This window comes from Pelodiscus sinensis, chromosome 6 (genome assembly GCF_049634645.1).
Source record: "Pelodiscus sinensis isolate JC-2024 chromosome 6, ASM4963464v1, whole genome shotgun sequence".
Classification (NCBI taxonomy): Eukaryota; Metazoa; Chordata; order Testudines; family Trionychidae; genus Pelodiscus; species Pelodiscus sinensis.
This window is the reverse complement of record NC_134716.1, coordinates 96,727,443-96,740,345: the sequence shown is the minus strand read 5'-3', so window position 1 is coordinate 96,740,345 and position 12,903 is coordinate 96,727,443. Positions and strand designations below refer to the sequence as shown.

General features: G+C 44.5%; 1 protein-coding gene across 7 annotated transcripts in view; it reads left to right on the top strand.

Annotated features, from left to right (window-relative positions):
• DDX4 (DEAD-box helicase 4) overlaps positions 1-12,903 on the top strand; it is a 115,040-nt gene that overhangs the window by 72,924 nt on the left and 29,213 nt on the right. For all 7 annotated transcript variants that reach the window (XM_075932449.1, XM_075932451.1, XM_075932452.1 and 4 more), the window contains 2 exons: positions 10,572-10,738; positions 12,146-12,291. In XM_075932449.1, the coding sequence (XP_075788564.1) occupies positions 10,572-10,738; positions 12,146-12,291 (313 nt within the window). The remainder of the gene's footprint in view (positions 1-10,571; positions 10,739-12,145; positions 12,292-12,903) is intronic.

The following is a 12,903-nucleotide window of genomic DNA, read 5'->3' as shown; positions in this document are numbered from 1 at the left end:
ATAGGCACAGTCTCCTTGTGTATTGATTTTTTTAGAAAATTAAAACTTTGGAGCAGGCCATCAATTTGTGTTTCCCCAGGGGTCTCTCTTTAAGGCAAATTCTATCTGACCTAAGCTGTCAGAGTCATCTTTTGGTAGTAAAATCATTAGGATTACCAGCTTTTAGTGTTTGTATATAACTTAATTTGTAAAATTAAGTTAAACCTGTTTGAAAATAGCTAATTTTTTCCATTATTCAGTTCGTAAGTTGGTGAATGGTTAACCAGAACCAGGAGGCTTTCTGGTTAACTGGTGGGGCTGGAGCAACTCCCCATATGCCACGGGTGGGGGCTCGCTGTGGCCAGAAGGCTGATTCAGGCCAGCTGAAGCATCCTGTCTGTGATGGAAGAGCTGCTCCAGCCCATCCCTGACACATGGGAGGGGTGTACCTGGGTTGCTGTAGCCCACCTGCTGCCTGTTGAATCAGTTAAGTGGTAACCAGTTAAATGGGATTTTACATCGGTAGCTTGTAGTGCTGTTGATTAATCAATTAGTGACTGACTAAAAATTGTGATTAAATGCATTGTTAAACAATAGAATACCAATTTTATTAATATTTGTGGATTTAAAAATATTTCAGACATTTCAGTTACAACACAATACAAAATGTACTGTGTTGATTTTATTATTTTTATTACAAATATTTGCACTATAAATGATAAATAGTATTTTTGCTTCACGTCTTTCCGGTACTGTGGGGCAGTCTATTATGAAGGTGCAGTTTGCAAATATAGATTTTATTTTTTGTATGTAATTGCACTGCAAAATAAAACTGTAAAACTTGAACCTATACATCCATTCAGTCCTACTTATTCAGCCAGTCGCTAAGACAAGCTAGCTTATTCACATTTATAGGAGATCATTCTACCAGATTCTTGTTACAATGTTACCTGAAAGTGAGAACAAGCATTAGCATGGGACTTCTGTGGCTGGAATTGCAAGACAATCGTTCTAGAGGACATTGTCCTGTGATGATGATCATTAAAAAAAAACAATAACCTTAATTCTGTTTATGATTGGAAACTTTGGATAGAATTGTGTCTCCTTCTGCATTGTATGTATTCTGCCATACATTTTACGTGTTAGCAGTCTCTGATGATCACTCAGCACATGTTGTTGTTCATTTTAAGGATGTCTTTTGCAGATTTGACAAATCTCAAACAATGTACCCATTTGAGATTTCTGAAGCTAGTAAAGGACAAGGCATGGTGTATGCTTTCAAAAGCCTTAAGACTAACACTTGGATTTAGAAAGTACAAGTCCGAATACAGTAATTCCTCATTTAACACGTTCCTGCTTACCACGTTTTCATGATAGCATGATTTTTTTGGGGGGGAACCTTTTTTGAATTACATGACTGTCCCCGGAATAATACGATTTCCCCAGCCAGCTCGTAGATGGCAGCGGCGTGGGGCTTCCCCCACCTCCCTGCAAAGCGGCGGAGGGTTTGCTGCTCGCTGTGCTGTTTCCCAGCAACCTCCTCCCCAGCCCCCTCGCTTTAAAACCTGTCCTTTTTCCCGGAAGCCTATGCCTACACGAGACCCTCAGCAGTCTTCCTGTAAGTGCTTGGAGGAAACACACCAAATGGACATGGGCAAGCTCTGTAGGGTTTTCCGCCCTGGCATTAACCAACAAAGGGATGTCAGTCTAAAGCTTGTCCTTATGGAGTTAGCTGCTCCAGCTTAAGGTGATGTTCCTGGCACCACCATGACTCCATTGAAGATGGGCACAGCAACATCTCAGCACTGTTTTCATTCTCCAGTGTCTTAAAGTGTCTTAAAAAAGGTAGATGTGACTGGAGAGAGGCAGGTCATCTACCACCGGGGTGACAAAGCTAATGGATTGCGTTCTGTTTCTGGACATGCTGCAGTGCCCCGAGAGTAGCCTATGCCATTGCGTCTAGTGCATGTTGATACCCTATCCTGAGAGAGCCATATGGGGATTTGGACATGCCTTGTACCCCCAACACTTGACAGAAACCTCATCAGCAGATTGTACAACAGTCCCCATGCAAGTTCAGCTGAATTTGGGCCTCTAGGGTGCTGGCACCATCAAGAGGCAAATCTGCCATGCGGCACCAGCTATTTCCCTTACCTTGCTGATAACCCCAAGATCACTTTCCCTAGCACTGCTCCTCTTTTCACTGCTTGCCAGCAGGTTTGGGACAGCAGCCCTTTGGTCCTCAGTTGGACTTGACCATGGACTTGGAGCTAGACTTCTATGTATCCTGGAAAAGTAGGTACTGTTAAAGATGCTCTTGCAGGAAGCAGCCTCTTGGGCCCTGATGATGCCCTGGATACCTCAGTGGCAACCACTAGCATGCACTTGGCTTTCTGGATGCCCTGGGCATACCACCAAGTCCAGGGCCCCAGTTCCCGGTCTGTCTCAGTGGTGTTGGATAGGAGCACCTTGCTGAATGGCCAAAGAACCCCCGAGATGATCAGAAAACAGTGTTCTGGGAGGTTCCACACTGCTTCATTGGCTGTCTCTGCAATGGTCATCCAGCCCCACTCTGCAATTGGTGCCACATTTGGCACCCAGCCCAGTACTGCGTCAGATGCAGGCCCATAAATGCCTGCAAGGGTCACTAGTGTGCTGGTACTTCCTCTCACACCATCTTCTTCCTGGGAGCTTGAAGATCAGTTGGACCCTCCTTGTCCTCATTAAACGAAGCAATACAAGACAGATCAACATCTTTGGCAGCCATGGACAATAAAGCCCACCGATAGTTACTTAGGAGGGTGGGTCAGAACTTGGGCTTTCAAGGTGAGGAAGTGGACAGGGTTGGAGCCCACAAAATCTACTAGGCTGGCCCCCCCAGGCTCTGGTGTAGGAGTATGTGGGGAGTGTCAATGAGTGAGGGTTTTTTGTTCGTTTTGCTGCTTTCTTGTTTGTGGGCCCCGACTGACTTTTTTTTTCTGTGGGTCAGTGGCCCCTGACCCAAGGAAGTTCCCTGCCCCAGGCTCTACACTCAGCCCAGGTAAACCTTCTAGGGCAAGGATGGGCAAGATACTGCCTGCAGGCCAGATACAGCCTGCCAAGCCATTTGATCCAGCCCACGGCTGGCCCTGCCAAGACTCTAAGGCTGTTCAAAATGTCTGTCAGCTTCCTTCAGTCGGTGCACACTGCCTAGAGGGAGCAGTCAGCCATTTTGAACAGTGAGGTGTGCACCTGGCAGGGGTAGGCTGGGGGGACTGAGGGTGAGAGATTTTGCATTCTCCTCCACCCCAGGCCCTGATTGACCTGTTGAGGGGTGCGTGTGAAGTCTCCTTCCCCTCCACACCAGCGCGCACACAGCATGTAGTAGGAACCATCAGCTGTTCAAAATGGCTGGTGGGCCTTCTAGGTACTGAGATTCCTGGTTGTTGGGAATAATTCTTGGACACACTGGATGCAGGTGAAAACAAGCAGAGGATTTATTGGTTCACACAGCTGGTGGAATACTCATCGGGGTAAACCCAGTGAGCACTAACTTAACCAAAACATACATTAGATTATATAGCAGATGGACAGAGGAGGAGTGATTTGATAGGTCTAGCAGCAGAAGTGAGATATGCACATAAGCCAATAGTCTACGCAGTTACATAGTATCTCTGCCCATTGCCAATTAAACATGTTATTACTAATACAAGTAGTTATTCCTAACAAGCTAAATAAGCCAACATAAACAAAGGTATGTTGATGGTCATTTTGTCGGCTGGAAATATAATGTGTCTCCTGCGAGGTGGTATTGCCTTAGCGCCGTGGTCACCAACCAGTAGATCGCGATCTACCGGTAGATCTCAGAGGCTCTAAGAATAGCTCTTGAGCCCTCTCTGAACTGCGCGCCTGCGCAGTACATTTACATTAGATATCCTCATTTGAGGAGCAGCTACTCACCAAGCAACAGCACAGGTGAGTAGCTGCGAGGAATGGTGGGAATTTTTTTTAAAGTAGCTGTATAAGGATTGGGGATAGCAAGTGATGGAGAGGAGGAGAAGAGAGAGGGCGAGGCTTCCTGGAAGGGGCGTGGTAGTAGATCTTGGCTTGGTCTGTCATTTAAAAAGTGATCTTGGGTGTAAAAAGGTTGGAGACCACTGCCTTAGCGCAATCTTTGGGATCCAAGCTTATTTTCTAGGAACAAAGCAGACAGTGAAAAACAATCTCGAGCGGTTGTTTGGTACCGGCCTTATCAAAGTGAGGCCCTTTTGGAATGTGGTTGCCAGGGTCACAGTAACTGCTGTACTATATGCTTCTCAGGCTTGGCCTGATACTTTCAGATTTGAGTTTCAGTTCTCACCAAGATACCACGGACTGCCTCAATTTACCCTACACTGGTGGTGGGTGAGAGATGGTGCACTCGTGCATTTCCTGTCCCAGCTCCGGATGTTGGCCCTTGGGGTGGGGGAGCATGTGAAGTTTCTCACCCCACAGGAACTCGCAGCCCTGAGTGGCACATGCAGAGAACCTCCTTGAGCAGCCTGGGGCTGTTGCATGAGGGAGCCTGTTGGGCTGCTGTCTAGGAACCAACTAGCTAAATGACTCTCAGCCAGCCTCTGCCTGCTGTACCCCACCCCCTGCCTCCTACATTCCAGCCCCTCCCACTTCCCAACTCCCTGCCTCAGGTCACTACCTGCTCCTGCTCTGTTACCACCCAAATTCTCTGCAGACACGTCCCACTCGAGGTCACAATTCTTTCCCAGACCTTGTACTTGCTGCTCTATCCTTCTCCAAGGTCAAAATTAATTCCTACATCCCAATCCACTGCCCCAGGTCATAATCCCCTACTTCACCCATACTCCCTTTCAGACCCCTTACCCACTCCTGCACCTGAGTGTCTACCCAGAGTTTCCTTCTGCTCCCAACTTGATTCCCAACCCCCCCGCCCCCCCCCCCCATAGAGAAGTATGGTACTTGATGACTATCAAAAATCTGCATAAAAAAAAAACCCTGCATCAAAAATTGTCCGCTCCTCTTCTAGGGAGGCAATTAACACTGATCAAAAACCATTTCCAGCACCACAAAACTTTGTGCAAACTTTACCTCTATTCCTCCCACAGTAAAAGAGGAGTGGAGAAGAAATAGTTTGTTCCCTCAACCCATGAGCATTCTGGTTGTGAATGTAGCGAACACCAAGGAGAGGCAGGAACAACATAGTCCCACCCTTAAATCAAAGGAGGCAATAAAGCTGTACCTCTTTGGCTATAAAAATCTATACTATGGAGGGTCTCCAGCTTAGATTTCAAACCAACAAGGGTGCTGAGTCATTATTTTAATTCTTGGTATTCCTTGACTAAAGAATTCCCTGTGGATTCTCTCTGAGTTCATGATTCTCTTGGAGAAGGGAAAGATCATTGTCAGAACTGCCTTGTAGCCTGCATTAGGTTCTGCAGACTCTATAGTCTGCTCAGTGTCCACCAGCATCATGATATATAGGAGCTGGTGTCTGCAAGTCTTTGGCCTCCCTCCAGAAGTGCAACATATACAAAGTCTCCACCTCGCTACTATCGTTCCCAGCACAGGCAGGACTTTAGTACGGGGTAGGGATGTACGCAACTAGTCGACTATCCAATAAGCAAGCATATCGGATCATTGACTAATTTCTTGACTGGTCAATCTCCGCCTCTCCCTTCGCCCCCCCCCCCCCCCCCCCAGCTGGTTCTAGCAGAGGCAACAAGAAAGGAAGCAGGAGCTGGTGCGGGGGGAATTCAGCTTAAAAGCTGTTTTTTCCCCCAGCACCATCTCCGCAGGAGAGTAGCAGGAACTGGGCGCGAACCTGGAGTCAGCTGATTCCTGATTCATGCCCAGTCCCAGATGCTGCAGCTCTGCTTTTTAAATTTATTAAGGGCTTGCCTGCTCTTAATACGTTTAAAAATCAGAAATGCGGGGGGGGGGGGGGGGGGGGGCTGGGGCTGGTGCAAACTGGGCGAGCTGATTCCCAGCTCATGTTGTCCCCCTACTGCACTTTAGCCCTTTAAATGTATTAAGAGCCTATTGACTCTTAATATATTTATAAGGCAGAGCTATAGCGGGGTTATTGCCAATACTGGGAGTTGACCCTGCTGCAGCTCCCCTGCTTATCGACTAGTCGATGGATTTTCTATTGACTAGTCAAATAGTTGATTATAATTATTATTCCTAATATGGGGCAGCCATAGCAATAGGATAGGGCCTCTTAGCTCTTCCAACAAACAGAGCCAGTGCTCAGTGAGGCAGTCTCCAAAGAGACCTTTTGGAGGTGTGCTTGAGGTCAGTCTACCAGAGGTGATCCTGAAAACTTTTCCACTGTTTGGAAACCATTTATCCCACTTCTGCTGTGTGGTGAGTTCAGATCATTGGATCTTAAGCACAGTAGAACTAGGACATTCCCTTCAGTTCTCCATTTCTCCCTTTCCAAGCCTCTTTAAGAACTTCCTTGCAAACAACTCCTTACACAGGAGATGCAATCATCCTGCAGTTAGGAGCAGTAGAGAAGGTCCCTCCAGAGTTCAGGTGCGTGCAAGGTGTTTTGCTCTCATTATTTCCTAATCTCCATGGCCAAGAGTGGGTTCCAGTCTATTTTAGATTGGCAGAACTTGAACCAGTTCATGAAGAGACCGAGATTTCATATGGCCTCCTTTGCCTCCATCATATCCTTGCTGGAGTCACACAGCTGGTATGCTGTCCTTAATCTGAAGGATGTGTATTTTCACATGACAATCCCATCCCACAGGAAGCTTCTTCAATTTGTGATAGGCAAGAAGCACTTCCATTTGCAGTCCTCTCCTTCAACATATTGGTGGTCCTGATGTGTTCACAAAATGCATGGCTGTTGTGGCAGCCTTCCTATGGAGAAGGCAGGAGTTCCCCTACCTGGGTAATAGATCGGGGCAGGTCTCCTGTACAAACAAAGGACCATCTGAGACTATGCAGCACTCTAAGACTTGATCTGGCCCTGAATATGGCAAAGCTAACTCATCCCTATTCAGAGGATAGAGTTTCTAGGAGTTACTGTTAGAAGAGACCTTATAACCTTCCCTACCGTGACATCATGAAACAGTCTAAAGTTATTTGGTCATATCAGCCTGTACATGCATAGTATGGCATGCCAGGATTTGACTTTGCCCTCTTCAGGCGTGTCTGGCCCAGGTCTCCAGACAGTCAAGATAGATTAGACAGAGAGGTCACTCATACCCCAGGTCTTGCCCTTCTTTAGTTCAACTTGTGCACACTCTGTGCACACATCGCCTTTCCCAAATCACAGCTGATCTTCACTCTGGTCATGGATGTATCGGTGATGGGCTGGAGTGCTCACTTAGGCGATCTCAGAACATGTGGCCTTTGGTAGCAGGCAGAGATTCTGCCACATGTCAGTGTCAAGGAACTGCCTGCAGTACGCTTTACCTGACAAACTTTCTGCACCCACTTCCAGGGCAGATGTGTATCAGTCCTAAGTGTGATGTTGTATATAACCAGAGTGGTGCTTGCTCCTCTTCCCTGTGTTGCAAAACCCTCAAGCTCTGGGACTTTTGCATCATGCACAAGATACACCTAAAAGTCTTGTATATGCTCAGTACATAGATTGAGTTGGCTGACCAGCTGAGCAGATCCTTCCGCTGCCACAAATGGTCCTCTTGCCCAGATGTTGACAGCTATCTTTTCCAAAAGTGGGGGTCCCCAGATAGACCTCTTTACAGTGTACCAGAACAGGAAGTGCCAGCAGTTCTGTTCCTTGATCAATGGGTCATTGGCAGACATTCTGTGGAGGGTTTGCCTCCTACTATGCATTCCCGCCACTTCCATTCACCCACAAGGCCCTGTTCAAGATGGATCAGGACAATGCATAGTAATTCTTGTAGCTCCAGCTTAGCCCTGTCAACATTGGTTCACAGCCTTGCTAGATCTCTCTATGGGCATAATCACACCTCTGCCCCAATTCTGGATCTAGTCACTCGGGACCAATGTCGACTCCAACACCCCAACCTGGAGTTCCTTCACCACATGGCCTGGAAGCTCCATGGCTAAATCATGTGGAGTTAGCATGTTCAAACAGTCAGAGAAGTCCTCCTAGATAGCAGGAAGATTTCCAGCTATGCCACTTAGCTAAGTGGAAGAGATTTTTCCATCTAGTCTTTCCAAAAGAGTATCCTGCTAAGGGAGACCTCCATTCCAGTTCTCCTGGACTACCAACTTAATCTAAAGCAGAAGGGTTTAGCAGCAGTTTGAATAAAGGTGCACTTGCTGGAAATTTCAGCACTCTATCCTGGCTTAGTGTGCTGCTACTTGTTTATTAAACCAGTGGTAGACTGCTTCTTAAAAGATCTGGACAGGCTTTATTCTCATGTGAGGCAGCCAATTCCTCTGTGGGATCTTAACCTCTTGCTGTCTTAAGTTATTGGGGCCTACCTTTGAGCCATTACAACCTACTTCCTCCTTTCTTTCCTAGAAGTTAGTCTTCCTAGTTACATTCACTAGGAAGGGTATCTGAGCTTAAGGCCCTGATATTAGAGCCCTACATAGTCTTTTGTAAGAGTAAGGTGTAGTTTTGACTGCACTCCGTCTTTCTGCCTAAAGTAGTTTCGTCATATCCTGCCAGTCGGGACAGTTTTCTACCAGTCTTATGCAAAGCCACATGTAACCCACAAGGAATGGTGGCTGCATTTCCTGGATATTACATGTTCTTTCTTTCTATATAAAATGTACTAAACCCTTTAGGAAATCTAACCAGCTGTTCATTGCTATCACAGATGGAACAAAAGGCCTGCCTGTCTCCTCCAAGAGGACTTCTTCTTGGATCACAGGTTGCATTAGGACCTGTTATGATCTTGCCAAGGTTCCAGCTCCTCACTTAATTTCACATTCCACACAGGCATTGCCTACCCAAATTCCTGCCTCATGTTCCCATCCAGGATATTTGCTAGGTGGTGATTTGGTCTTCAGTTCACACATTTCACATCTCACTACAATATTACCCAGCAGGTCAGAGACCATGCTGCATTCAGTAGAGAGGTGCTCCAATTTGAAATTTATTGATCTTACCCCTCTACCAGATCACTGTTTGGGAGTCACTACCAGATCACTGTTTGGGAGTCACCTACTTGGAATCAAATGTGCAATCATTCAAGAAAAAATAGTTAATTACCTCTCCTAAGTGATCAAGATGTGTTGCTCATATCCATTTCAAGACCCATCTGCTTCCTGTTTGTTGTTGTATTCTGATAAGAAGGAACCAAGTGGGCTGGGAGTTGGCAGTAACCTATGTACAGCACTGCTCCAGGGGCTCCACAGCCAACCGGACTGGTGCTGCTAAGGGGAAAAAATCTTTTGACTGTGCATGTGGCACATACAGTCCTACTTGGAATAGATGTGAGCAGTACATCTCAAAAGAGGTACTATGAGATAGGTAATAGTTTCTTTCCTCACTTTCAGGTGACATGGTAAGCAAGAATCAGGCAGCATTATCTCTTGCAACTATAAAGAAACTTTTTTAGCAAATGGTTAAACAAGAAATAGGATTGAGTGGTCTAGTAGGACTCTATAAAGTTTTACTTTTGAATGCAGTCATTTTTGTATATAATTCTACATTTGCAGGATTAGTTTCCATGATAGTGTAGTGTTCTCTCTTTATTAAGGGAATTGAAAAATATTGTTTCTTTTGTTGTATAGAGTTCACATTTTTCTAATAAAAATAGTGAGCATAATACACTTGATAGTCTTTGTTATAATTCAAATCAATATATTTCAAAATGTAGAAAACATCCAAATTATAATTCTATTGGTTAATGGAGGGTTAATTTTTTAGTCACTTGACAGACCTAATAATTTGTGCTTTAATGATTAGGTGTTTTTCAGCCAACAATCTATGTATGGTGTTAAAGTAGTGCTCATTAAATGGACCCCCTGGGGAGTAAAGATACCTCAGATCTTCCTGCAGATTTATATATTACTTGCTACCAAAGAACTATAAGGTGTAGGATTTCCATCCATTTTTCTAGGACTACTAGTCAGACTCTTACTTCTGATTTGTGACTATCATAATCAAACAACTGTTGTCATAGCTAGTTAATTCTGTGACCTAGTGTCACTAATGCAGACCTCTATTAAGGGGACCTGTCACGGAACAAAGGGTATGGTGTATTGGGGGCCTGTCACTAATAAATGTCACATACTTGGTTTTGATGAAATGTATATGTCCAAACTAGACTGATATTTTAACTACATTGAACTAGATCAGAAAACAGTGTTGTACTGAAATTCTATGACATTTTGTGGTGCAAGTAAGCACTTAATTTCTTTTTCCCCCACACAAATTATTAGATTTTTTTAGTTGTGTACTGATAGAAAAGAGCAGGAATAAGAGGATTCTAAGGAGAAATATGAAGCATTTTAAATGTGATCTGCTATATGAGAGTACAAAGGAATACCTTATCACTGATAAAATAGTCTCAGAAAATGGCATTGATAGATAAGGAAAGTTTCTTGGTTTTAGCCTGTTCTGTTTTGAATGTTTCTTTGTTGAAATATTTTTAAAGCTGTTTTCTTTCTTACTGTATTTAAATAAAAATCCACTGAAGATTGGACTGCATAAAGTAAGATATCTGGTGTTGGATGAAGCTGACCGTATGCTTGATATGGGTTTTGGTCCAGAGATGAAGAAATTAATCTCTTGTCCAGGCATGCCATCAAAAGACAGGCGTCAAACACTAATGTTTAGTGCCACTTTCCCAGAAGAAATTCAAAGGTGTGTGATAATTTGCACAAAGCTGGAAATGTACTTGAAGAAAATGTGTGGTTTTTTAAAATCTGTGATCTGATTTTGTTTGGACAAATACAAATATTTAAAGTTGTTACTTATTACTGTTGTACTAAGTACTAATATTCAACAGACTTGTTAAGATATTAGGTTTATTGCTGTAAAGTCCTTGGTTGAACTCATTTTGTGTAGTTTATGCATTCACTGTGTCAAAGAGTTAACATGAATTATTGCAGCATAAATCAGTATATTCTCCGCAGATAAGCAGAGGCAGTACTGATTTATGCTAGAAGCAGTAAGGTCTGGTGAACTGCTGAACAACTGAACTTGTTGAGATTCAGTAATCCAGCGCTCTAATCCTGTTTCCTATGTGTAGAATTGGGGTGAATACTCATTTTGCAGATATGTTGAGAATTGTTTGTACAGCAATTTGAGAAAGCAGAGCTGTTAATTTTGCTTCTTACAGAATGTGTTAATTATTTTAAAAAAGTAGAGCAAAAAGTCTTCCTGTAATTTGTATGCAGGATTCCTGTAACATTCATGGGAATACAGGCAGTCCCTGGGTTACGTACAAGATGGGGACTATAGGTTTGTTCTTAAGTTGAATTTGTATGTAAGTCGGAACTGGCTCCAGATTCAGCCGCTGCTGCTGAAACTGACCAGGGGCTGACTACAGGAAGCTGGAGGCAGAATTGCTCTGCCCCCAGCTTCCTGGAATCAGCCACTGATCAGTTTAAACAGTGGCTGAATCTCGAACCTGGGACAGAACAGCTGGGCTGCCAGGTAGGTCCCTGCAGGACCAACCTGGCAGCACCCCAGCTGCTCTACCCCAGGGTCCATAACAAAAGCCTGGTCTGCTGGGGGGGGGGGGGGTGCACTAGCTGCGCCGCCCCGCCCCCCCCCCCAGCAGACTAGGGACACAGGGAGCAAAGCCGCAGTGGCGGCGGGGTCCCGCGCCTCCCCGGCTTTGCTCTGGCAAAGCCTCAGAGGCGCGGGACCCCGCCGCCTCCCCGGCTTTGCTCCAGGTGTCCCTGGTCTGCTGGAGACGGTCCCCAGCAGACCAGGGGCACCCGGAGCAGCTTTTCTCGCCCTGGAGGTCAAGGTGGCAGGACCACTGCGCTCTGGGCGGTCCCACTGCCTGCGAGCTCCAGGGCGAGAGAGCCCCGTTCATAAGTGCGGATCGGACATAAGTCGGATCCGCGTAACTCGGGGACTGCCTGTACTATATTTCACAGGATATATTTTGGCTGGAAAAGTCCTAATTTTTAAGTCGAAACTTATATTCTTTATCTGTGTTCTGGTAATTGGGTTTATATATAATAAAAAGCTTTATGCTACTTATCTGATGTGTAAGTAGCTTGACTCATTAAAATAAGGTATACCTTCTTTTTGAAGGCTGGCTGGAGAATTTTTGAAACCTGAATATTTATTTGTTGCTGTTGGACAAGTGGGTGGAGCCTGCAGTGATGTTCAGCAGACCATTCTTCAAGTTTCTCAGTATTCCAAGAGAGAGAAACTGGTTGAAATTCTACAAAGCATAAGTAACTTTCCTTTATTACCTTTTCTCCCATTCTTTCTTTCTTTGGAAAAGAATTTAAAAGTGAATAGATTTATTTTAGCCCTTGATTTCACTGCTCAAGCAGGTCATGCCCCATTTTTCTAGTTACTGTACTGTTGTATATAGCAAGACACTATCCATTTCAGTAAAACATTTTTTTCTTTAATGAATTTCATTGCCTTGGTTAATTTAAGTTACTTTGTTTTAGATATGTTTATGTTGTATGTGGCATTCTTTAGGTAGTCTATTAATATAGGGTAGTGCTGGACAAAAAAAAGTTTCCTGGATTGCTGGCACCCATAAAGCAAAAATTGCTATGAAGGAACTATACAATTTGTAATTCCGCCTATAAGTCTGTCTTTGCACTCTGATCAAATTTCAGTTTATTTTTTAAAACTGGAGTTCGTCAGGGAAATATTGACCATCAGAGTAAGTTTGTTTAGTTGGGGGGGGGGGGGGGGAGAGGCGGCACTGGATTTCTGCCAATTGGCTGGGAATGCAGTCCAAAGTAAAAATATCCCAGTTTCTAGATGATTTGTTGATTTGCAGAAATGCCAAGTACAGATATAATCAAATTTTATCTACTTGATAGGTA